The sequence below is a fragment of the Leuciscus leuciscus genome (genome assembly GCF_965113295.1).
Source record: "Leuciscus leuciscus genome assembly, chromosome: 3".
Lineage (NCBI taxonomy): Eukaryota > Metazoa > Chordata > Actinopteri > Cypriniformes > Leuciscidae > Leuciscus > Leuciscus leuciscus.
In genome coordinates this window covers 29,770,021-29,797,591 of record NC_138727.1, presented here as the reverse complement: position 1 = coordinate 29,797,591, position 27,571 = coordinate 29,770,021, and the positions used below count along the sequence as shown (strand labels likewise).

The 27,571-nt window shown below is 40.9% G+C and overlaps 2 protein-coding genes across 2 annotated transcripts in view; both read right to left on the bottom strand.

The window, feature by feature from the left end:
* nalf1a (NALCN channel auxiliary factor 1a) overlaps positions 1-27,571 on the bottom strand; it is a 200,525-nt gene that overhangs the window by 141,709 nt on the left and 31,245 nt on the right. The window lies entirely within an intron of this gene.
* LOC309495583 (uncharacterized protein) lies at positions 18,380-21,108 on the bottom strand. The gene is made up of 2 exons (XM_082165368.1): positions 20,176-21,108; positions 18,380-19,733 (listed from the first exon to the last, which is right to left on the bottom strand). The coding sequence occupies exons 1-2, from the start codon at positions 21,088-21,090 to the stop codon at positions 18,387-18,389; spliced, it is 2,262 nt and encodes a 753-aa protein (XP_082021494.1). The 5' UTR covers positions 21,091-21,108; the 3' UTR covers positions 18,380-18,386.

The following is a 27,571-nucleotide window of genomic DNA, read 5'->3' as shown; positions in this document are numbered from 1 at the left end:
TATAGCACCTTAACCACCCCAAAGAACCGCTGAAGAACCAAACTGGGCTTAACAGGTTCTTTAAATGGTAGTGGTGCCATATAGCACCTTAACCACCGCAAAGAACCCCTGAAGAACCGCTGAAGAACCATTTTTTTTTAGTGTGTATACTTTAGGTATACATTTCTTGCATTTAAAGAATAGTATACAGAGATCATACTATCCTTACTAATAGTGATACATGTAGGCGTAATATTAAGAAATGTGTATTGTGCAATAAAGAAGTACTCCAAATAAAGCTTAATTATAATATTAATATCAGTAAGTCTCAAGCGATGTGTCAGTTAATATGTTAATGGATTTGTAGTATACTTAGTATGAAATAAATGTTGTTGTGTTTTTTTTTTTTTTTTCACTAGTGGAGGTTCATGAGTATCTGCATGTTAATGTGGAAATAACTTCTATAAAATTGCTGTTTGCTACTATCATGCTTAACATGGATGTCAAAGCAAGATCCACCAATCAGAGAAGTTGCTGTTACCGCAATGCTTTTTGGAAGTAATAATGATAAATGATTGAAGGAATTGTAGGTATTCTTCATCGGGTAATCAGCAGTTGATAATGATATTTTCACAAAAATTTAAATCAGTGGCTTACTAATGTGGTCAGTGGTCTACAACCATTCTGTATGTTTTATATTTATATTTATTTTGTCTGTGCAAAACTTGCTGTCATGATGTTGGAGATGGCTTGACGATATTTCTATTATATATTGCCAAAGGTTTTTTGGAAAATAAGTTCTTATGTATGCACATAAACTTTTCACACTATGCAATAAGGTTCAGAAAGATAAATAAAAGATAATGTTAGTAAAGAGCCCAAAAACATTAGTAGCACACCAGTTGATGTACAGGTGGTTCCCACTTTATTGAGGTTCATAAAAAATTACAAAAATGCTTTTCCGCTATTATGCAACATTAATAAAGTGCATACAAGCATTTTTACATCAATTAAAATTATATATCTTGTATTGCTGTTTCCAACCAACCTAACCTCAGGGTGAAAGAGAAGGATACACTGTAAATGCCACAATATTATTTAAAACAGCATCCTTGCAAATTATTACTCTAATAATAATAATATAATTAGAACTCTCCAAATGCACTTAAAGTCAGGTTTATAAACCACGAGATGTCACAATATTATTTTAAAACAACACCGCTACAAAGTGTCACACTAATAATATAACAAACTATCTAACTGCATATAAAGATAGTTTTATAAACCTAAAATAGGAAAGGCTATGAGGAAGGGAACAGCTTGGAAATTATAATCAACATCTTAAATATTGTTTAAATACCACTGGGATAAGGATGCCTTCATAAACCAGCATGTTAAAATATAATTCTTGAAACTCATTCACGACAAGTGCATGGGACAGGAGGCACAACAAAGATCATTCTGATAACAGAATATCTTCTTAACTTAGATTAAAGCTTAGCAGCATCACATGCACATGGTACAGCACCGATTGCAGTCTAGGACATAGCCTACTGTAAATGGTTCTTGCATCCCCGGTCTCATACACTCTGCTCAGCATTAGAGGAAGCAAGGAAAAACAAAAGGCCATATTTTGGAAGTTTAAGAGCCTGCCAGCATTGCCAACAAAAATGTGGTATGATCCTGACGTTTTTGCTCCAAATTGCTTCGAGCCGAGTCAAGTCTCTTCATTCTTATTGTTGATCTCTGGACTATCTCTATCTCTATATCTAAAGATAAAGGAAGATAAAGGTTTTTTTGCGTAACAGAGACAAAGTTTTAGATATGTTCATTACCTATAGCGATGTATGTTTAAGTTGAAATTGTATTAAATAACGTTTTTTAACCATCTATTGTGTCATTATGTGTGGTGAGTTAATGAGTTTGTGAGTTGGTTTTGCACTTCAGAACTTGGGAAATTGTGAGGCGGGTGACACTGGGAAATCCTAGACTATCCAGTGGCTGGAAATTGCAGGACTGGGGGAAAGCACACTAATCTGGCAACAGAGAAACAAGCATGGCAACAGAGAAACAAACATTCAGTGCCAGCTAAATAGGAAAACTGCTCTACAGCATCAGACAACTGCTTAAGTACAGATGTACAAACAGTCTGAGACAATACAGCACCCAATAACAGAGCAATAAACAGAGGAGAAAAACATAAAAGGCACCTACGCTAAGTATTGACATGGGCGATCTATGTCCAGTGCAGCCCTGTGAATAGCTCAAATATTATGCCTAATCCTAAAAATACCAGGTTCTCTTTCTTGTCTTTGTTTACCATTCTCATGGTTCCCTGACTGAACACAGACATCTGTTGTTCCAGAGAGGCTGTTAGTGATTTGCTCTCTGGAGTAGTGACAATAGATATCTGATTTAACATGGTGTGGAGGCCCATTTAGTTTGTCCAGGAGGCTTCATTAAGGCATTGACGCAAATGTCCAGGAAATTAAGCAATAGGGCAATAAGTGTGTGTGTGTACGGATGTGTGTAATAGTCGTCCAGTGCCAAAAAGTAACTTGACAATGAGAGCAGAAATGTGCAATTATTTTCTCAGCCTTTTGCTTCCACAGTTAATAACAAATCTGGCAGCATCACAACAAATATCCCTCATTTTGTGAGATACTGGTAAGATAATGCAAATTACAAATCTCTCTGTTTGTTGGGGAACCCAAGATACAATACACTGAGAGAGCCTGTGTACAATGTGCACGTTAAATCTCATACCCCCATTTAATCTGCATCACTTCCTCATTCACCAGATTCAATTTCACCCAAACCACAAACATTACCTCAAATCAATTAAAAAGCAACTTCTTGCAGCTTCTCTGTGGAGACACATCTTCAAAAAGAGAAGGGTGTACAGTAGCTGTTTTTTTAACCACACATTTCGAGCCTCTTTTACAACTTTAGGACTTTGCATTTAGACTTTATGATGACTTGAAGAAATTAATTAGGAACTATAAATTATTACTATTAGGAACGATTCACCCAAAAAAGTTTAAAAAAAATTATAAAAAAAGTTGCATCACCAGCACTCAGTTCCACAGTTAGTTAGTTAGTTAGTCCATCAGGGACAGACAACTTCGGTCCTGGAGGGCCACTGTCCTGCAGAGTTTAGCTTCAGCCCTGATAAAAACTCACCTGCCTGTATCTATCTAGTAATCCTGAAAACATTGGTTGCCTTGTTCAGGTGTGTTTAATTAGGGTTGGAGCTAAACTCTGCAGGACAGTGGCCCTCCAGGACCGGAGTTGTCTATCCCTGATCTACACTATGAAAGACCCCTAAAAAAATGTTTTCAAAAACAAACAACAAAAAATAGCAAAACATGTAATTATTATAGTGAAATATTAGCTATTTATAGGACCATGCTAACCAACCAAATCTGTCCTTGACCCCTTGGTCTGCATTCACATCCATTCAAAGATGGTGTCTTTAGTACAACACATCAGGTTTGACATCAATGCGACAGGACCAGCTGTCATGGACAATTGTGCGTCACATGACTGATTGCAACACTGCAAGTTTGAAAGTGCATAAGTGTGAATAAGACATGGATATGTGGAGGTGAAGATTAAGAATAACAACTTAAATATTGGAGGTGAAGATTAAGAATAACAACTTAAATATTGGATTGTTCCTTAGAAACCATAGAAATCATATTAACTAATTTTAAAATGAGTGTGTGTTTTTATTTCTTCTGGAGCCAGACAGACTCAATCTCCATTCAGTTTTATTAGACAGAAGGGGCCAAAACATACACAACATTGATCCATTTGTGCTCTTGTTGTCTTTTAATTGCAAGCAGTTATTTATGTTGAATGGTTTTACAGAACTTTTGAAATATTACGTTTTTTTTAATGTTCACTGCCACAGTGTGTGAAGGAAAAAGAGGTAACACTTTACAATAAGCTTCATTAGTTAACACTAGTTAATGTATTAACTACATGAACAAACCATGAGCAATAAATGTGTTACTGCTACCACCGGTGAGGGTGGGGGTGGGGGGGTTACATGCATTATATTGCATTGCATATAATGTGTGCTGGTCAACTAGTCTAAAATTAAGAACCCCCTTAGAAAACAGTAAAAAAAACAACAACATAGGAACATTGTGTGTACATTTAAGATAGGCTACTTAATTTATTATTCCAATATCCAAATATGATACTAAATCCCACAGAAAGAAGTGCTTCTATTTGTGACGTGCTGTCTTTGCATTTGAACATTGCAAATTGCACGCATTAACTGAATAAATGTTAGCCAATACAAACATATTTCTAGAAAACAGTTGACAATGAATAGACAGGAGTCCAAAAATAGCAAAACAAATCACTTATTCTAAAAAGAATATCAAGTATAAGTTAGACGAATCCGTCATACCGTATAATAAGGGCTGTGTTAACAGTAAAACGTCCGTCATTTAACGAATTTTAAAAACACGGATGGATAATACAAAATGCTCTCTGACACATCTGTGTTTGTGAGAGACAGCTTGTGCAGCACTGATACAATGGTACTTTTTAATCCATAAGTAACTAATGTGCTAGTTTTCATACAAAATAAATATGTAACATCATTTGGTACTTTAGTAATTATTAACACAATAGCGTAACACATGCAGGCTATGTTTCTCAACACTGAGAATGAATAAATAAACGCCTGTTTCTCTAGACTTGCGCTTATCAGTAATCCACAGATCACAGCACTTTAATCACTAAGCCATAGCGATTTCAAATTTATTTAGATTTATTGTTCATCATTACTTGAGCATTTTATAATTTGCATGGCTGAATGATGTCTTCCTCTTATCTGAGTGACCATGAATAACGAGTATTTTAAGATAATCCATGCGATCACTCCCATGAGTTCATCGAATCCAGAGGATTAAGTTAAGTTAACTCAATACAATATTTAAACTTTCCACATTCACCCCAGGCCTCACCTTCAGGAGTCAGAAGTACCATGACTAGCCTACTGTACTGTCCTCGCTTATGAAATCAGTCAGACGGCGGCCGCGGGAGTGGAAGGGAGATCGAGCGGGATTCTTTATTGGTGTATATTTTCAGTCTCTTTTTAATGATAGGCCTTACGCATCTGTCAATCATCCCTGCTTGCTATTTGGGGAATGAACCCAGCGCTATGATTGGTCGAACTCTTCTTCTTTTGCTGTTGCTTGATTTGAGGACTGCGCGTGCACAGAGGCGTCACCAGGTTTTTGCGTAGTTTAGAGTGACAAATCGTAGCAGTGTACTTTGAGGTCAAAATGCGTATCCGCTACGCAAAATACCGACAGGTTTGCAGGTCTGATTCATGTTCATGTTAGTTCACATTGCATGAACTAATGTTAAGAAGATTTTAATAATGTATTAGTAAATGTTGAAATTAACAAACGTTAATAAATGCTGTATAAGTGCAGATCATTATTAGTTCTAATGTAGTTAACTAATGAACCTTATTGTAAAGTGGTACCGGAAAAGACATACAGAGATTTTGTGAATATGAAACATATGCAGTAAAAAGAGCCTCTATTTTTTAGTTCTCCATTATAAGGGACAATTGCTCTGAAGGATTAGTTCATAACTTGTAGGCTACATAGTGCTGTGCTGTGCTCTGCTATTTCTCCCTATATGGTTTTTATTTCATGGTGGAAAAAACAAGAAGTCATTTAGAACTTGGTGTTTCTCAAGAATGGTTGATGATTTGACTTCTAAGAACATAACGAAGAACATAAGGCAGAGCTCACATTTAGCTTGACCACAACAATAAATAGTGTTGATGCCCCCAGGCTAGCTGGTGGCTATACTTATACGCTGATTTCACGCAGCCGCCATTTTGAAATCGAAAGTGAGGCTCCGGTGGTAAGAACCCCGTAAACAACAATGCCTTGGACTACCAACCTGAAGCTGCTGCCGCGATTTACACTATTGGATGTTAATATCCAATATAGGATATGTATATCTCATTCCTGCTTCTTTTTTTACTTTCTGAATTATATATAAAAAAAATATTTTATTTATAAATTAATTTCACTGTATATAGTCTAAAGAATGAAAGAAATGTATGTACAGTTTTAGAATTGACACAACATCATTAAACACAACAATACGCCATCGCATTCACGACTCTCCTGTGATTAAAGGCGACACTTCCGGTTTTCTTCCCACCGGAGCCTCGCTTTCGATTTCAAAATAACGGCTGCGTGAAATCAGCGTATTGAATGCTCTGGGAAGCAGCCAGTCACGGATTAGCTGATCGACCATGCCAGGTTTCAGCATACACAGTAGGGAGAAAAGGGCTGAGCACCAGAATATGAGAACCCATATGCCAGTATTTCCCATTGACCCAGAGGGGGGTACACAGCACTGTTCTACCGTGGCATACGCTCCACTGAGGGGGTGCCAGGCACTGATGGTGGTTTGCCAGCATATTATAAGCTCTACTCATATGGACCTGCAGAGCTGGACTGTTTTAGAGGGGCAAATTCTATGCCAACTGTCAATGGCTTCTACTGTTGATTTATTACAGTAGGTTTTTCATGAGTAAGAATTCTCTGGGGTTCACTAAGCACACACACAAGCACACATAAATGGACCTGCAAACTCCTGCCTAAAGCTATAGATTCAACTATGTTTCAACCAAACAAAAGCAGCACATTGTTATACGTTTCCTTTATTATCTTACCAAACACCATTCCTACCCTTTTTTGAACCACATTATATGTAATTTCATAATTACTCCTATTTTGTCTTTGAAATATGAATGTAACTTTAATTTCGTTTCTATTTAAACTTGTATGTCATGTATTTAAAAGTATTTGCAATTTGTCATGAAGTTGCAGGTTATTAGATTTAAAATATATGAACTTAAAATGTAAAATCAAATAAAACACTACAGTCAAAATTATGATCAGGTACTTTACATGGCACTTCAATATGTTAGTCAACACATCAAAATAAGTATACTTTTTAAAATGTAAAATGTAGTTTCAAGATTATCTTTTAATTTGACTTCATTACAAAGGGCTTAGCCTATTTTTTTTTACTTTGTTACCACCAGAGTAAAAAAAAGTTGCTAGATCATTTTCACAAAACTTTCATGGCCCCCAGAATATTTTGTTGTATGAATAGGCCTATCTGAACATGCAAAATATCAAAAGAAAGAACAGAGCCTCTTCTTCTTCATCTCCTCCTGGAGATTCTGTACTCTTTCAGAAGTTGTGTAATAGTGTCACCTACCTAACAGTGAAAACACGGAAAGCTGGAAAATTCTGTCAATGGCAAAGCGTTGTCTCAAATTACTTAAAATTTTGTCAGTGAAAGAGAAAAAAAGTGTACACTCCTGGGCAAATAAAAATGGACTAATTCTAAAATGGCTGAACAATAAGCTTTTAATTAGTTTTAACCAGAAATTTTTGGTCAGGAATTTTGCAACATTAAAGGGTTAGTTCACCCAAAAAGGAAAATTCTGTCAGTAATTACTCACCCTCATGTTGTTTCAACCCCGTAAGACTTTAGTTAATCTTCGGAACACAAATTAATATATTTTTTATTAAATCTGAGAGCTGTCTCACTCCTCCATAGGCTTCTATGTTATTGAAACTTGCCAGCCCAGAAAGTTAGTAAAGACAATGTTTAAAATAGTCCAAGTGACTACAGTGGCTCAACCATAGTTTATCAAGCGACAAGAATACTTTTTTAAAGCGCTAGGCGCAAGTTCACTTAGAGCGTGTCCAAATCCACATTTGCTAGTTTAACGACGGGAAAAATGGACGGCGCGCCCAGCGCATGGTCTAAAAGTGTTGTCACTATTCTCTTAATGAGTAATGGGTGTGTTTTGGGCATAACATGAAATAAACCAACCAGAGTCTCATCTCCCATTCCCTTTAAAAGCTAGTTGCGCTCGCGCTATGGCGGATTGATATTTATATGGCGGACTTTGCAAGCAGAAAAGCTGAACGCGTCTCCAGAGCGCAAACGGATCTGCTCGTGCACATCATCTACAGGACAAGTCGGATTCCACCATATCTTTATGTACACAATATTAATCATTTAAATTTTAATCCTTTTATTTTCAATATTTGGCATGTTTGTGTGCTGCTGCGTCCTGCGTCCCTGTGTGTTTAATAAGCAGAGTTGGTGCGTGTTGTGGAGCCCCTTATAGGCGCACATTACTAACGCGCTCTTTAAATAACAAAAAAAAAAAGATTGCGCCATTGACTTTAGACCAGGTTTTTCAGCTGCCTCAAAATAGCAATGCGCCAACAATGAGCCTGAACACACCTCGTTTTCAGACCAGCGCACAAATGGGCGCAAATGCATTTGCTATTTAAAAAATGTGGAGCAGGACGTGAAAATAATAACTGTGTCGGGCTGAAACTAGCACAAAACACTTCCGTCACGCTTGGCGCTGCATTTTGCCGGGTGTATGATAGGGCCCTGAGTGTGTGGAATGATGAATCACAATGAAACACAAGTTGCATAGTGATGCTCCAGAGCAGTTACTTTAAAAATCTAGTGAGAAATACAATAAATGCAATTCTCCGTAAATTGGGTATGGAGGTTGCCATACCTTGGCTGCCCGGTTAGGTCAATGCAAAGTAATATTTTTATTGCAGGAATCAGGATTAACTTTAGTAATAAGTTATATTACTATGGCTAACATATACTTTGTAATTGTTTAATCAAAGAGAAAAGCAAGTCAATTCAAGTGACCTGGTTGTTACAGTATATTTGTGTTGCATGTGTTTAATGGGTTCAACGTGATTTTGAAGCGTTGAGTATTGTAACCAATCACAGGCCTTTCTGTTAAAAATAATGACCAATCAAAGGTGATACCAGTAGTGAGAATCTACTCAGTATCACTCAAAATGCTGAATGAGTTTATGTTTACTAAGCACACAAATCCTCTCATTATTACAAACAAAGCAAAGACACGATGTAAATAAAAGATCATTTTTGAAATTTAGTCAGATTCATTGATAAAAACAGTTTTCACACTCAATGAGTTTGCACTGAACTGACTAACCACTTTAGTGATTATAATATAAAGGAAGAGCTTTTTAATCGCTCAATTTCATTTGCAATTTGGGGAAAAGTTTTTCATGAGGGTAAAAAGGCTAACACAGCCTTTTTAGTTGCTGGCACTGGTGAGCTACTTCACTGTGAAAAGTTATTTAATGCTTTGGAGTTTAGGAGAATATTGCAGAATGGCTTCCCTTAAATGAAAAGTTGTTATCTAAAAAGGAATGATCAGATGCTATTTTTTCAACAAGACAATGCTCCTGCATCAGGTCCATCAGGCTCATGTTTTGGCCTGGTTAGAGTCCAGATTTGAACCAATAGTGAATATTCGGTCTCACATCAAACTCAAATAAACTGGGAGACATTTTTCAACTACTCATGAACCATCAGCACACTGAGTGGAACAACACTGACTCTGCTTGCAGTAAAATGCTGTCTGCAAGTTTGGGAAGGCAATTTTGAGCTAAGTTACGTTATCTATTTGTGCATTTCTTGTTAATTTCCTGACCAGTGATTTGTGATTAAAATGATTATGACCATTAAAAGACCACTATATATTTTGCCATTTTTGGCTCGGACTCTTTTTTCTTTTCTTTTCTTCTTTAATTTTTTTTGTCCAGGAGTGTACACTCACCTAAAGGATTATTAGGAACACCTGTTCAATTTCTCATTAATGCAATTATCTAATCAACCAATCACATGGCAGTTGCTTCAATGCATTTAGGGGTGTGGTCCTGGTCAAGACAATCTCCTGAACTCCAAACTGAATGTCAGAATGGGAAAGAAAGGTGATTTAAGCAATTTTGAACGTGGCATGGTTGTTGGTGCCAGACGGGCTGGTCTGAGTATTTCACAATCTGCTCAGTTACTGGGATTTTCACGCACAACCATTTCTAGGGTTTACAAAGAATGGTGTGAAAAGGGAAAAACATCCAGTATGCGGCAGTCCTGTGGGCGAAAATGCTAGAGGTCAGAGGAGAATGGGCCGACTGATTCAAGCTGATAGAAGAGCAACTTTGACTGAAATAACCACTCGTTACAACCGAGGTATGCAGCAAAGCATTTGTGAAGCCACAACACGCACAACCTTGAGGCGGATGGGCTACAACAGCAGAAGACCCCACCGGGTACCACTCATCTCCACTACAAACAGGAAAAAGAGGCTACAATTTGCACGAGCTCACCAAAATTGGACAGTTGAAGACTGGAAAAATGTACAGCCGACAACATTATACAGCAGTGTTGACTTGACTTTATTTAGCCCAATCATTACACAACCTTATCTGCATACAATTACACAGTCTTTCTTCGATTACATCATAATGTTTGCTTTTTCATATGTACAAAACCTAAGAAGATAAGAAGGTTCAGTAATTAATAATAGAATTCTTATCATGTGTGACATTTTTAATAACTTGTATCTAGTTTTATTTCGTAGACTGAAAATACTTTTCAAACAGGCTAATCGATTAATTAATTCATTAGTTTAAAATTAAAGGTCCCATTGCATGGATTATTGTATTATTTTAGAATGTTTCCTGGGGTGCCCTTATAATGTTAGTATGTTTTTTAGATCAAAAGTTGAAGTTTGGAGAAACTCTCTCGAAAACTTTTGCTATTACAGCTATTATACTTTTTTTACTATTACAGCTATCAGGATTATGAATTGTGAGACGTTTTTTAAGTGTTTAGATCTATTCCCATCGCATAAAAGGTTGCAGTGATGAGCATTGAGCAGATGACAGCCTGTTGATCACGTGAATGAAGATCTTATCATTGCAACGCAGTTTCTGCACCCTCACTAATGATTTGACCAATGCTAACATGAATTAAGTACAGTAAGAGCTTCGTTGTGCAGTGTAATAGCGTCATTGATTTCATAACGAGTTTTGGCAAGTGTCCAGATAAACTCGCGCTGTGTGATTGACAGCTTGGGCGATTGGAAAGGGATTGTTCTTTGATCGCTTTCTGTATTAATCACAGTTTAAGTAAGATTATTTTCATCCTACTAAGGCCCCGATCACACCTAACGCGTTTTTCAGGTTCGAAAACGCGAGGCACACAGCACTTAGGCCGTGTGTCCACCAAAGCGTTTTTACTCGCGGCTGGCGTGTTTTTTCAATTGTTTTCAATGGGAGCGCCGCGTTTTTAAAACGCCATGAGCGTCTTTTTCACGCCGAAGCGCTGAGCGTTCTGCGTTTTTTACTGGTCGCCGAGAGTTAAAAACGCTTTGGTGGACAAATCCACCAAAGGCCTAAGGCCGTGTGTCCACCAAAGCGTTTTTAACTCTCTTAGCCAGCTGAAAACGCTAGGCGCTCTGCTAAAAACGCTCAGCTGTGGGCGCTTGAGAGCGTTTTGGCAGTTGAGACGGTTGAGACCGAGACACTTTGCTTGTTATGATACGGAATATCCGCGAAAGTCTTACTAGTATCTCATTTCACACATATTTTGTTTCTGTGTTGATTCTATATTAAAATGTCAATACAATGTAATGTATTTTCTCTGGCTCTTGATTTTGTTCCGTTATTATGCTTGTTGTTGTCATCTGTTGACGTTGTACAAGCAGAATCATGTGGCGGACGCGGTTGGTCGGTGTGGTATTAGTCCCGCCCCTCCTCCACTGTGATTGGACGGTTGGGTAAAAAGTGACAGTGATGAGCGTTGCGTTTTACCAAAAGTTGAACATTCTTCAACTCTCGGCGACCAGTAAAAAACGCAGAACGCTCAGCGCTTCGGCGTGAAAAAGACGCTCAGCGCCTCGTTACGCTCATGGCGTTTTAAAAACGCGGCGCTCCCATTGAAAACAATTGAAAAAACACGCCAGCCGCGAGTAAAAACGCTTTGGTGGACACACGGCCTTACCATCACACAGAACGAGCAGTGCGCTGCGTTTTTTATGTTGCTAGGCAACCACTGAAACAACTGTCCTGTCAGTCAAGTAAACGTCAAATCAGCCTTTTATTAACTTTATTTACTTTCTGTTCACATTGTGGTAGTTAAGGTTCGTGAACTCGTTAAGCTCCTGGTAACCCGCGAGAGCACCACAAGTGTATCCTCCATCATCGCACTCTCCGGGCGTTCAAGCAACTGTAGCTTTCATCACTACAACGGAAATCCCGCCTCTCCATTCATTCGATTGGACAGTGGAAAAAAAACGCGATGACGTCGGGCGCTTTTTCCGCTTGGAGTTGCTTTTTTTTCAACTTCAAAAACGCGAGGCGCAGCAGGCGGTTGAACGCGAGGCGCAGCAGGCGCTTAAACAGCGCGCAGAACGCTCGCTGCCATAGGAAACCAATTGAAAATAGGCGCCTCTCACTGCCAAAAACGCGTCAGGTGTGATCGGCCCCTAAGAGAAACGACGTTAAGTTGATCGTTTAGTCACTGGCTTGATTTACTGATGCATAAACAGTATTGAACGACTTTGAGAGAAAGATTATCTGTCTGAACTTGAACAATTACACATCAGAAATTCACATAACCCACTGGTTCTTCAGAGGCTCGGATGAAGGAACTAAAAAAATACTTTGGTGTTCATTTGTACATCCAAACACTGAACAACTGCCATGCTTCACTCGTTTGCAGGCCATGATGTCTCTCGAGGATAAACCAATATCGCGCTCGCGCAGCTCATTTTCTCATGGGCGGGCCAAATTTTCTTTGCAGGGCTTGGTTTACACCCATCAAAACGTCTAGCCACTGGGGGACCATAGGCAGGCTAGAGAAACTCATATTAAGGTTAAAAAAAACTCATGAAGTGAAATTTTCATGCAATGGGACCTTTAATAGTTTAAGTCTTCAATTTGTTATGTGCAGTTTGTATTGTTGTTAGACTAGTATAATACTTCTCCTTTCTCATTTTGCAGGAAGTTGAGCAACTGTTCCATAAACAAAATTATGATGCTGACCCAGAGGGTGGAGTGGTAGTACCAGAGATCCACTGTCCCCATCAGACAGAAATCTTACTTTCATCAGACACGACACATCACTTTTGAATGACTGGGATCTTGATCTTCAGACACCAGATATAATGCGACTATTTTAATTTATTTGGAGCTCAAGATTAAAACAAACAGTTCACAAGTACACATGAGGTTACACTTTATTCTTATAAGTCTATGCTGATCTTGGATTAACACACCGACAGCATATGAATGTTAAGGGGATAGTCCACCCAAAAATCATGCCATCCCAGATGCATATGACTTTCTGTCTTCAGATAAACACGAATGAAGAGAATCCATCCGGTGAGTTTATATAATGAAAATGAATGGGTATTTAAAAGTTGACACTTGGAAAGGCGGCTTCACTAACTGGCCTCCGGTTAGGCACGCAATCCAAGAGAGGATGTTTGTTTATCATAGCAGAAGCGCAACAGAATAATGCTTTACGAAAAATTAAATGCAGATGATGAACGAATGACAAGGAAGCACAAAAAATGTACGTACAGTACACAATAGTAATAAAAAAACAAGAGTTGGCTGTTAGTTGCCAACAGCACAGTATGGAATTACTTTTGGGCCAATAATAATGAACGTAACTTTTCAAGAAACTTTTCAATTGAAACTGAAAAACATATCTTTGAAACTGAAAAAGAATAAATCGCAGGCAAATTTTTTGACTTCGTTTTTAATACACTGCATGTTTTGCTAACTGTTTTCTCATCTTTATATCGCTGATCTGAACTAACAAATGCGCTTCCAGAGTTTTCATTTACGCTTCTGAAGTTTTATTTTGCCGTTCTGACACATAGCTCTCGTGGGGGCAGGGCTAGTAGCAGTGTGTTCTCATTGGCTACTGAGTTTTTGATTGACAGTTTCTTGACTTGGAAGTGAAGACATCAGTGTTGTGTTTACATGTCGTTAGCCTCATAGCATAATTGCCTAAGTCAATTTGGCCAAAAAATGACTTAGGCAATTATGCTATGAGGCTAACGATGTGTGGATTTGAGCGTCTGTAAACGCAGCTTTTTATTTCATTTTAGTGATATTAAGTTATGTTTGTTTTGTTTTTTTATCTGTATTTACCTGCTGCTACTACTTTGTCGACAGAAGCTTTTAGGAGCACAAGAGATCTATTCAGTCTATTCAGGTGTAATTGTACATTAAAGTACTGTATATAATACTTAAAATATTGTATAGTGTCCAATGTTTTCAGAGAATATTTGTTTATTCCTGATGATTCTTTTGCATGTTAGGCTCTGATTAGGTTGAGCTGTTACAATTTAAAGAGAATACTAGCAAATGTGTGTGATATATTCAGCCGTCAAGAAAGTTTCACTTCAACCAGGTAATCAATGTTGGCAACCATGGCCATCACACTACTCATTGCTAGCATTTTACACCATCAAAATGAATGATCACTTAAATAAGAGGAATTTAAACAATATGAAAATAACAATCGCTGGCCTGCTGTCAGATGATACAGACCTCAAAGGGCATTTCATTACAAATGTCACCTGAAGAATGTTCTTGTTGCCATTTTTATTTTTATTTTTTTGCATGATGCTGATAATTGTATTTAGTTATTTCATTTAGTTAATATTATATTCTAAAATTTAAAATTGTAAATATATTTTAACAATCATCAACAGTTTCAATTGTGACTTATACAACCAGTTAAATGAATGTAATTGAAAATATGAATTCAAATAAATGTACATTCTTTATTGTCACTAAAGCATATACACAAGTATCAAAGTGAAAGTCTTGGATGCAATTATGTTGAGACAGGAAAGACCAGAATCCACAAAACATTAACTGTGCACACTATACATGTAATGCACAGTATTCTCATGATATGCATTACTATACAAAATGCACAATTACAAATACAGAATACATATTTAAAATTAATATACATTTTAAATGACGCAATGATTCTTTGAACAGTTCCTGTTGCAGAACAAGTAACAAAACAGTGACTGAATACAAGCAGTGCAAGGATAGTCCACCCAAAAAATGAGAATTCTCTCATCATTTACTCACCTTCATGCCATCCCAGATGTATATGACTTTCTTCTTCACATAAACATAAACAAAGATTTTTAAGGAAATAATCCATCTCTGTGAGTCCATATAATACAAGTGAATTGTAACCCATGTACATAAGACAGTTGGTCGGAAGTGATTTTTAATAATTAAAACAGTTTACATTATTAGTATTTTTCTTATCTAGCCTATTGTTTCACTTCAGAAGGCATTGATTCATACACTGAGGTCGCATGGATTACCGTCACGGTCACTGTGTGTGGTTTTTAAAGCGTCTTTAGGACTCGTAGAGATGGATTACTTTCCTTACAATCTTAATTCGTGTTTATCTGTAGAAAGAAAGTAAAAGGCATCTGGGACAGCATGAGGGTGAGTAAAAGGGTGAGAGAATTGTATTTTTGGGTGAACTATCCCCTTAACATTCATATGCTGTTGGTATGCTAATCCAAGATCAGCATAGACTATAAGAATAAAGTGAAACCTCTTGTGTACTTGTGAACTGTGTTTGTTTTAATCTAGAGGAAATTAAAATATTTGCTATTTTATATTAAAATAAAATAAATCAGGTGTCTTAAAATCAAGATCCCAGTCATTCAAAGGTGATGTGTCTGAACAAAGTAAGATTATTGTATGATAGGGACAGTGGATCTCTAGTACTATCACTCCATCCTCTGTCAGCATCAGAATTTTGTTTATGGAAAAGTTGCTCCACTCCTATGGGATTAATATCCTGCCATGATTCAAAACTGAAAATAAAGTTCTGAAAGGTTGAAACTAAGTGTTCGAAAACTCAAAATCTTACAAAAAAAAGTTTTGCAAGATCGAAAAATAAGATTTGCAAGCTTGCAAAATGTAAAAAAATAAAAATATCTCTGTAAACATTATACTGTTTTTGAGATTTCCTTCTTCAGAACTGCAAAAAAAATGTTTACGATGTTGCGCAAACAATTTTTCAGAGTTTCAAATTTGTCAGTGTTCTCCCACTGTATTAGTTTGTTTTCCAGGTTTGAAACCTTGTAAATGGTGATCTGAAAACTGATGTGCGAATAGGTGAAAAAAAGTTTTGAAACTATGAGGTTCGAAAGGGCGAAACTTATTACATTACATTACATTTGCACTCCTATTGCAGACTATTTTTTCAGAGCTGAGTTTACAACACCCACTTTGTGGAGATACGCCCACACAGTTGCGAGCTTGAGTTGTCACGCAGCTCTGCTCTGAAACTCTGAAACTCAGACTGAGCGAAAATGAAGCTTCGTAACCTCGCAACTTAAAAAAAAAGCCTGGAGGGAGGGCCTTCTGCTCTTGACCAATGCTTGAGATGGTGCTCGATGCAGAGCCAAATGGGAGGAGTTAGAGCTCGAGCTCCCCCTTTTCTGGAGCTCCAGCTCCACCTCGCTATATTTAGTGGGCGGGGCTTCGCTGCAGCGTCAAATGGGAGGAGCTAGAGCTCTAGCTCACCCTCGCTGGATCTAGTGGACAGAATGTCTCGGTTACGTATGTAACCCTCGTTCCCTGAGTAGGGAACGGAGACGTTACGTCGGATGACGACGAATGGGGTTTCGCTTAGAAAGCCTATCATCTTCGAGTATAGAAAACGAGCCAATGGCAAAGAAATGCCATGGGTCTGCGGAATTTGCATAGCGTATCTCCGCCCCACCCTGAGGGTATATAAGGAAGTGCGCTGGCAACATGCAGATATGTCTTCGCTGAGGAGCCGAGACTGAACTCAGGCGTTCCAGCGGTACAGCGGAAGTGGCAGGGAGACGTAACGTCTCCGTTCCCTACTCAGGAAACAAGGGTTACATACGTAACCGAGACGTTCCCTTTCGTAGTCACTCCGAGTTACGTCGGATGACGACGAATGGGGTTCCCAGTGAAATCACGCCACCTCTCGACTGTCTTCCAGTGCCCTGCGTAAGTCTGAGCTCCCTGTCGTGAGACTGGCACGGACGAAGGACTCCTACTTAACACAGGAATACCAAGGTACACTGAGAAGCATATCTCAGTGGAAATATGCAATCATGCCCAACCCGAAGGGGGGGACTTAGAACACTGGGGTGTCCAGCCGCAGGTGGAATATTTCAACCCCAGGGGTGGCAAGGTGGCTTCCCGAGGGAAAGACACATGCTCAAGGAGGCTTACAGTGGAATACACATGTGGGGGTCGCCCAGAGGGGGAACCATGCACATGGAGGCACCTAGCCAAGCGCGAAAGCTGCCAGTGGCATAACTCTGGCGTTGACGTCATCAGTGCTGGAGGAGACTCAGGGCTTTTTAGGCTCACCTGAGGAAAATATCGCACGTATACCGTCCGAGGAGAGGAATGGCGAGCAAGCGAAGACACCTGAGCAGGATCTAGTACCGGCTAGTTGAAGCGAGTACATGAGAAGAAACTGGCTCCACTCGGAGATTGTAGAATCTCGCGAATGTGTTAGGTGTCGCCCAGCCTGCAGCTCTGCAGATGTCTGTTAGCGAGGCGCCATGCGCTAGAGCCCAAGAAGATGCCACACTCCGAGTGGAGTGGGCCGTCACACCAAGGGGGCATGGTCGACCTTGCTGCTGGTATGCCAAAGCAATGGCGTCCACTATCCAGTGAGACAACTTTTGCTTGGAGAGAGCCTTTCCCTTCAGCTTCCCACCATGACAGACAAAGAGCTGGTCTGAGGTCCTGAAACACTGTGTTCTGTCTACGTAAGCACGGAGGGCGCGTACTGGACAGAGCAGTGCCAAGGCTGGGTCTGCCTCCTCCAAAGGCAGCGCTTGCAGGTTCACCACCTCGTCTCGAAAGGGAGTGGTGGGAACCTTGGGCACATATCCAGGCCGGGGTCTCAGGATCACGTGAGAGTTAGCCGGCCCGAATTCCAGGCTTCGTCAACCGAGAATGCCTGCAGGTCCCCTACCCTCTTGATGGAGGCCAATGCAACCAGGAGCGCTGTCTTCATCGACAGGAACTTAAGCTCCACTGATTGCAGAGGCTCAAAGGGAGCACTCTGCAGGGCAGTTAAAACCACTGAGAGGTCCCAAGAGGGAACGAGAGGAGGGCGAGGAGGATTCAGTCTCCTCGCTCCTCTCAGGAACCTGATGATCAGGTCGTGCTTTCCCAGAGACTTACCTTCAACTGCGTCGTGATGTGCGGCAATGGCGGCAACATACACTTTCAGGGTGGAGGGAGACAGCCTTCGCTCCAACCCTTCTTGCAGGAAGGAAAGCACGAAACTGATCGGGCATTTCGTGGGTTCTTGATGTTTAGAAGAACACCAGTTGACGAAGAGGTTCCACTTCAACGCATAGGCATGTCTTGTGGACGATGCTCTAGCGGAAGTGATGGTAGCCACCACCGCTGGTGGTAGGGTACTCAAACCTGCCTTGTCCCGTCCAGGAGCCACACGTGGAGGTTCCAAAGATCGGGACGAGGGTGCCATAGGGTGCCCCGTCCCTGAGAAAGCAGGTCCTTCCTCAGAGGGATTGGCCAGGGAGGTGCTGTCACGAGGAGTACTAGTTCTGGAAACCAGGTGCGGTTGTGCCAATACGGGGCAACCAACACGACCTGCTCCTCGTCCTCCCTGATCTTGCGCAAGGTCTGCGCAAGAAGGCTCACTGGGGGAAACGCATACTTGCGGAGGCCCCGCGGCCAGCTGTGCGCCAGTGCATCCGTGCCGAGCATGCCCTCGGTCAGGGAATAAAACAGGTCGCAGTGGGACGAGTCGTGGGAGGCAAACAGATCTACCTGTGCGTCCCCGAACTGATCCCAAATCAGCTGAACCGACTGGGGATGGAGTCTCCATTCTCCAGGGAGAGGCCGAAGCCGAGACAGCTCGTCGGCCGCACGGTTCAGGTCTCCTGGGATATAAATGGCTCGAAGTGACCTCAGATGCTTCTGACTCCATATGAGGAGGTGACGGGCGAGTTGCGACATACGGCGGGACCGTAGACCACCTTGTCGGTTGATGTACGCTACTGTCGCGGTATTGTCTGATCGGACTAGTACGTGCTGGCCCCTGAGCAACGCACGGAAGCGGTGCAGGGCTAGACGTACAGCCAGCAACTCGAGGCAATTGACATGCCAAAGGCACTGGGGTCCTGTCCAGGAGCCCGCGGCAGCATGTCCATTGCACATGGCGCCCCAGCCCGTGGCGGAGGCATCTGTTGATACAACAACATGCCTGGAAACTCGTTCTAAAGGCACTCCGGCCCGAAGAAAACTGAGGTTCGACCACGGGGTGAAGGTCTGACTGCAGGTCGGAGTCATTGGGACTCGGAGCGTGCCGTATTGCCATGCCCACCTCGGGACTCGATCGCGAAGCCAGAGCTGAAGCGGTCTCATATGAAGCAATCCGAGCGGCGTTACTGCGGCTGCGGATGCCATATGCCCCAGGAGCCTCTGAAAAAGTTTCAGTGGAACCGCACTCTTGCCCTCGAATTGACGAAGGCAAGTCAGCAGTGACTGCGCGCGCTCGCTCGTAAGCTGCGCGCACATGGCGACCGAGTCGGTTTCCATACCGAGAAAAGAGATCCTCTGCACGGGGCAGAGTTTGCTCTTCTCCCAGTTGACCCGAAGGCCCAGACGAGCTAGGTGCCGGAGCACTAGGTCCCTGTGTTCGCAAACCTGGTCTCGAGAGTGAGCTAGGATCAGCCAGTCGTCGAGATAGTTCAGGATGCGAACCCCGTGTTCCCGTAGAGGAACAAGGGCTGCCTCGACGACCTCCGTGAAGACGCGAGGAGACAGGGCTAGCCGGAAAGGGAGAACCGCGTCCTGGTATGCCTGCCCCTCGAAAGCAAACCGTAGGAACGGTCTGTGTCGAGGAAGAATGGAGACATGGAAGTAGGCGTCCTTCAGGTCGATCGCTGCAAACCAATCCTGCGGCCGCACGCATTCGAAAATGCGTTTGGCCATGAGCATCTTGAACGGCATCCTGTGAAGGGAGCGGTTCAAGACGCGCAGGTCCAGGATTGGTCGTAACCCACCGGTTTTCTTCGGTACAATGAAGTAGGGGCTGTAAAAACCGGACTTCATTTCGGCAGGAGGGACAATCTCAATCGCAGCCTTCGCCAGTAGGGTGGCGACCTCCGCTCTCATGACAGGGGCATTGCCACCGACCATCGTGAAGCGGACTCCCCTGAAGCGGGGAGGAGATTGCGCGAACTGAATCGCGTAGCCGAGCCTGATGGTCCTCGCGACCCAGCGCGACAGTCTGGGAAGCTCTAACCAGGCTCCCAAAGACTGTACCAGCGGGGTCATGCGGACCACAGACGTACCCTCGGTGGTGCAGCGAGGCGGAATGACCGGCCCAGGCGTGGGTGGCATAGCGGCCCGGTGCGGGGGCACGGTCATTAGCCGCGTCCTGCCAGAGGAGGCCAGGGGAGGACCAGCGTCCCACGGGGGCGTGCTCTGGCAGGGGTCTGGCGACAGAGGGGGAGTGGCGAGGCCGTCGGGGCAGGACATGTCTGAGAGCCTCAGTCTGCTTCTGGGCAGTCGAGAACTGCTGGGCGAAATCCTCGACTGCCCCGCCGAAGAGGCCAGCCTGGGATATGGGGGTGTCGAGGAACCGGGTTCGCTCGGCCTCCCGCATATCGGCCAGGTTAAGCCACAGGTGTCTCTCCTGGACCACGCAAGTGGACATCACCTGACCCAGGGAGCGTGCGGTCACCTTCGTCACTCGGAGAGCAAGGTCGGTGGCGGCACGCAGCTCATCAAAGAGCCCTGGGTCAGTACTCCCCTCGTGCATGTCACGCAACATCTGGGCCTGGTAGACCTGGAGTGTCGCCATGGCATGCAGTGAGGAGGCTGCCTGCCCCGCAGCTCTATAGGCCTTCGCCACAAGGGTGGAGGAGAACCTACAGGCCTTGGAGGGGTGATTAGGGTCGCCGCGGGAAGAAGCACTCTGGGGACACAATTGCATGGCCACAGAGCGTTCAACCTGGGGAACCCCAGTGTACCCTTTGGCAGCCGCCTGATCGAGAGGAGGCAAGGCGGAGGAGGTCGCCGAGCGATCGCAGGAAGACAAGGGTGCCTTCCAGGACCTTGTGACCTCCTCATGCACATCCGGGAAGAAAGGCATTGGGGTCGGACGCTGACAGGGATCAGCGGCCGCACCCAAAAACCAATCGTCCAACCGCGAGCGCACTGGACCGGGTAGTGAGACCACTCGAGGCCAATGGCCGCGGCTGCCCGGGAAAGCATGGCCGTCAGCTCGGGATCAGACTCGGGCAATGCTGGGACACCCGAAGGTGGCAGCACAGCCGAATCGTCACTTCCCAAGGACTCACGCAAACCTTGTGATGCAGCGATTGACATCGAATCTTCCTCTGGAGCGCCGAATGAGACCCGCGGCAAGTCAGAGGACTGTACCGCGGGCTCATTCGGAACACTCGTGAGTTGCGCGGTGCAAGAGGGAGGTGTGGAGCGTGGAATAGTCGGCGCTTTGTTCCACACCGTAACCCTCAGGTCACCCTGGCCGCCAGCCGAAGTACCAGCTCTCGTGGAGCTCGTAGATCGGGGTGCGGGTGAGGGGACTCTCACTCGAGAGAGATCATTGAGTCTCGACCGCAACCGTGCGATGGGCATGTTCCCGCAAGTGATCAACACCCAGACACACAAGACAGCGATTGTGCCCATCAGAGTCAGAAACGAGTCTACCGCAACCAGAAGTGCACGGGCGAGGCATCTTTAAAAAGACGTGTCGCGTGCAAGCTCTTTTATGAAAGGAGAATTCTCTACAAAGTGTTGAAGCGACCAGGGAGATAAACACACAAACTCTGGCAAATCACTGCACATATAAGCAGGGAATGTGCACTCGCTGGAACTCGCTGTCACACCAACACCTGGAGAGAGGCTCGTCTCGAAGAGAATAGAGATGATACTCAGGAATTGGCTGTGGAGTGAAGTGATGAACTTGGCTCCGAAGCGAAAACATATCTGCATGTTGCCAGCGCACTTCCTTATATACCCCCAGGGTGGGGCGGAGATACAGTACGCTATGCAAATTCCGCAGACCCATGGCATTTCTTTGCCATTGGCTCGTTTTCTATACTCGAAGATGATAGGCTTTCTAAGCGAAACCCCATTCGTCGTCATCCGACGTAACGTCTCCGTTCCCTACTCAGGGAACGAGGGTTACATACGTAACCGAGACATTCTGTCCACTAGATCCAGCGAGGGTGAGCTAGAGCTCTAGCTCCTCCCATTTGACGCTGCAGCGAAGCCCCACTCGGAGTGACTACGAAAGGGAACATGACGCGCTATCAAGCCTGTTAATGTTAGTGCAAGTTCAACCGTGAAAAAAAAGACAAGCTTGTTTTGATAGGCAAGATGCTGGCACACATAATATTGTATTTTTCTCTAATATTTGTCATGATTATGATTAATTATTTATCGTTTCTGTGACAAACTTGTAAACACTTAATAAGAACATTGCTCACACTATGTGTGTGTTTTTCTAAAAACTGTTGAAACTTTGTTTCTGTGTATTATTTTCTCTTTATTACGATGAACAGTTTTGTTGTTTTCCTCACTTTTTAAAGCCGCTTTGGACAAAAGCATCTGCGATATGATTATGTAAATTACTAGACTTAAAAGGCAATGTGAAAGGTTACTATCTGGCACCCGTTTATTTTTTGTCCACGGCATTAACGTGTGTGTTATTTGTGAATTAATCTAAATCATCTGATTAATTTATGAAATAAAAAAATAATAAGACTAGGTTACCTAATCTGCCCTTTTTGTACGTAAATGTAAAAGCATAGGCTATTCCAACAGGCCAGTTGTATTTTTTTTTTTGTTATATTGTACATTTAAATGGAATATTGACTGTAATTTTGGATAGACTCAACCTTGATAGGCTATGCATTAAGCTATTTTAATTAAATGGAAACAAGCAGTCCAGTACTCTAAAACCAGCCATGTGACTTCCCACACTAGAGGAAAAACAAGATAACAAATGTGCTCTGAGATTATCCTCTCCAACCAAATTTGGGAGAAGATAATTTAAAAGTCACTTGCTCCACTCTCCCACAAGTGTTGAGTTGGATTTATTTGTTTCTATTAGCCTAAATTAGCTAAATGTTCATCTAACATAAAATTAATCCTAAATCTAGATAAAATGTTATAAGATAATTTTTTTTTTACATAAGTAGGCTATATCCCAAGAACACAACACTTTTTTTTCCACACAACATTTTGGGTATAATAAGATAAAATAATACATTTTATGAATATATTTCAAGAACACACTTCACATAACATTGTTATATTTTACAAAACTCAATATTTATTTTCATAGTACCTGATTTTATTTATACAGCACATTTTATAACAGCCACTGACTGACCTAAGTGCTTTACAGAACTACAAAATTAAAAGAGAATAATACTTGCATAACAGCACAACACAGATAAGTGCAGCAAAGCTAAGAGCAGCCTTAAACAGGAGTAACTTAAAATATAAAATAAGAAAACAGAAATGGCAAAAAAGTATCAGACAGACTTATCAATAATAAAACAGAAATGGCAGTGTCAGACTCCGGTAAAAAGGAAGGTTTCAGGCGTCATTTATATGTGGAAATATGTGGAAATAAATCTGATATGAATTGGATACGTGCATTTTGGACCTGCCGTGTAAGCGGACAGATCGTACATTCTGTCAATGCGAGTCGTACGTCATTAAAAATGTGTCTTTTTATAACTGTTCGCGGTACAGATATATCTATAACAAATGAAACAACTCTTGTTGACTAACAGAGTATTAATTTTGTTCATTTGTGTTAAATAAAAAGCGATCTGGCGCTGAAATATGTTGCTTTTGAAATCATGCTGAGTGTTCGTAGTCGCTGCTGCTGTCAATTTAGTGACAAGCAGTTTCTCTAAATAACGCTGCCTAGCATAGTTATTTAGTCTCTCCCGATAGAGCCCGTTTCCTTACGCTTCCTCTTAATCCATACAGATGGTGGACAACCAGAATGCCTATTACCGCCGCGGAAACCAGCCGCATTTCAAAGTCGTTCCCGAAATGACCGCAAGGTGGCGCAAAGGGACATTGTGCAAAACAGCAGCAATTGCCGTATTTTAAAATGTAAGTGGGTTAAAGATAAAACCCTAAGCCTAATAGGCATATTTTTTCATTTATATAAATAGGCCTATTAGGCTACAACAGAATAGAACCAAAGATAGAATCAATTTTAGAACTGAAAAAATAGAATCAAAAGTTAAAAATAGAGACGATATTAGGAGCAATGACGCTGAATATTTTTACTATTCTATTGAGGAATTAGATAAATGAAGAGCTCTCGTGAGCGATACAATTGCATAGTAATTTATAGTGATTTCAAAAGCAGTCCTTAAAAAAAAAAAATACATAGAGTAGTGTGGCATAATTTTTGAGAGATTACGCGGAACGCGTTTTAGTTAAGATCCTGGTTTCAATGCCCTTAATGTAAATAGGCTAGGCTACTGCTTTAAAAAAATGTCACAATACGTTCTGAGATTGTTTTGAATTAAACATTGAAGTTTAAAATGTAGTGTTTTGGCACACCAGGCCGAGTGGCGTTACGCATTGTTCAAAAATCTGGTTTTATTCTGGCATGTTGAATTGGCGTTAGAATTTTTTTTTAGATTTAGATTTTAGATTTCGTTAGATTTATTTTTCTCATAACAGCTAAAATAACTTAATATATGCCTTGTCTTAATATGACGTACTTAATATAGGCAATAGGCATATAATAGCCCATTTAATAAATTAGCAAAACTTGGCCACTAAATATTTAATTTTCAATTATTTTAATTATCACAATTAAAGTTTTAATTTTATTAAATTGAACAAGCGCAACAATCAGCATTTAATCAAATATTCTAAAAGATGTTTATTTCAACATAATATTTCGTTTTTTCGACATAATAATATGTGTGCGTGCAACAAGCAAGATGTGTATTTGTAAATCCGGTGATGCGTGCATTGATTTTTATCAATAAACTAGTGTTTTCTGACAGTGTCGACTGCAAAGATGAAGTTGACGATCGCCATATTTGTAGTGAACGCGTGAACGCACCTTGAGAGAAATGCACATAAAGACATAATCAGAGAGTAGCCTTTTTCTTTTCGTTTTGAATTATTTCGTTTGAAGACATTTCAAGCTTTGTGTATTTGATGTATTTATCATGTCTGTGTGAGGCATACGCTGAGTTTCGTTAAGTTAGGAGGATGAGATGCGCTCCAGCTGACGTGCAATGCAAGTGACCGCGCGGGCGCCTCCATGATTAGTGTCTGTTATATTTGCTTCTCTTACTTATTCAATCCAGGCAATTGGTAGATGAAAAATTGATTAAAATTAAGATACAATTTATAGAAAACGAAATTCACTTTAAAGAAAGGTTTTCTACTAAACAAAACTTAATGAAGTGGTCAAAATCATGTCTGACCCACTCCATATCCATCTCTCGATATAATGCATCCTATCTTACTCGTGCTGTTCACTTTTCATATTCAACATAGATGGAAAAAAATAACATTATAATATTTTAACAAATATGATACTAAATGAGATTATTTAATGGCTACAACAGTGTAGTAGGCCTATAGACTCTATTTGTACAAATGGCTGCACATTAATTTAATTAAATGAAACCTTGTAACGAATTCACACTGTAGGGTAGACTGTGTACAGTTGAGACACCTTAAATAACTTGCATTCGCAGCAAGCACAAGTTGTGATTTTTGCTGTGCACTTGCATATTAGTGTCAGCTGGGAAGGAAATATAGAGACCCCATGGGGTGCGTTCTCCGAAACTACCTTAACGCTACGTCGTTCTTAAGTTGTACCTTAAGAAGTACCTTATCGTTAATACGTGGTTTCCGAAACCTTCTTAGTTAAGTATACCTTCTGTAAGTCATAGCCTACGTTCGTAAGGTTGGTCTGGAGCGCTCTTAGCTATACCTTATCGCTGCTGACGGTTCATACCGCTAGTGGCCACCACTACGCAAAAAGCTTTTTTACATCGCAGTTTAATTACACATAGAACATTTTATATGAACATTTAATATAAAATCTGATTTAGTATTAAAATTACATTTTTACTTTACTTAAAAAATTTACACATAAAATACTTATGTTGTTATAGCCTACACCCAGTGTATGGAAGTGTTTTCATTAATAAAGTTTCCATACACTAATGGCTGTTAGCTTTTTTTAATTAGGCTACTATCCTAAGGCACATCAGCTGGCGAACCATTTGACAGAAAAGGCTTAGGAGTCTATATAAAGAAAGATGAGTTTACACAAACTTTATAGCTATGGCAGCGAGACAGCGAGTAGGCTACTTGTTTTAAATCAAAGACGGCGCCGTCCGCGTAGCCAGTTAGTGTATGTCAACTAGGCCTATATGTTCATTATGTGTATGTTCCGACTCACAACCGACCCTACTAACATTAATATTAAAGTCTTCTTTCCTATTGTGTGACATTCAATGGCGTAAAATGTGTGTTCTGAGTGTGTGTGATTGCACGCATTGTGTTTATCGTGTAGTAAAGAGTGGGCATCCACAACAAACTGGGATGGTTCGAGAGGCAAACGTGGACTGCCTGTGAACGTAAGGCACTTTATAACTAATTCAGTTGCCCAGAGATTCCCCCGCATGACTAGCTGTGACTGCAAGCGGATCAAGGACAGGGTGAACGAATTCCCCGAGGAATACTATTGCTCACCGACGTCTACAATATTAGATATGGTAGTCATCTCCATTTTAAAGTTAGAATTCTTTTTTTTTTTAAATGGTTTTTTATGTTAAAAAAAAAATTGTACATATTTACATTTTGCTTGTGTCAAAATTAACAAATTATATTGTAGCTACTATTTTTGTAGCTAACGAAATTATGTGTCGAAAAAATAAAAGTGTTTTTACAAGACCTTGTGCTGTTTTTTGTGTTTATTTATTTATTATTATTATTATTATGCAGATGTAAATTCAGCCATTCTGTTGGATAAAAATTGTCCCTAATGTAAAATGGAAATGAATGGTAATTTTATTTTATAAATATAAAATATTTAATATAGGCTATATGAGTTCTAAAATATTGCTACACCATTTTTGTTTGAAATGTATTTTTATATATTTTGCTTTCGTTAATGTTAACCAATTCTGTTGTAGCATAGCCTAGGCCTATATTTTTTCCCTAAAAGTCTATTTTATTCGCTGCTTTGTTTGTTTATATTTTTACATATTCAATCAGTCTCATTTTTGTTCAAATAATGAAAAAAGTTTTTTTTTTTTTTAAATTTTTTTTAATTTTTTTTTTAATAAACAGATAGGAAACTTACCTTTTAAAATGCCGCAGTTGCTGCTGTTTTGCCCTGTCACTTGCGCCACCCGGTATAGCCTAGTCATTTCGCGAACGACTTTGAAATTCGACTGGTTTATTTTTTCTGCGGCAGTAATTGGCATTGTGGTTGATTATTTATTAAAGAATTCAATTGATAATCATAACAACATGTAAGCCTATTTAATTCTGAATATAACAAAGAATGCTAAACCGACTAACATCGGTTAGTAACT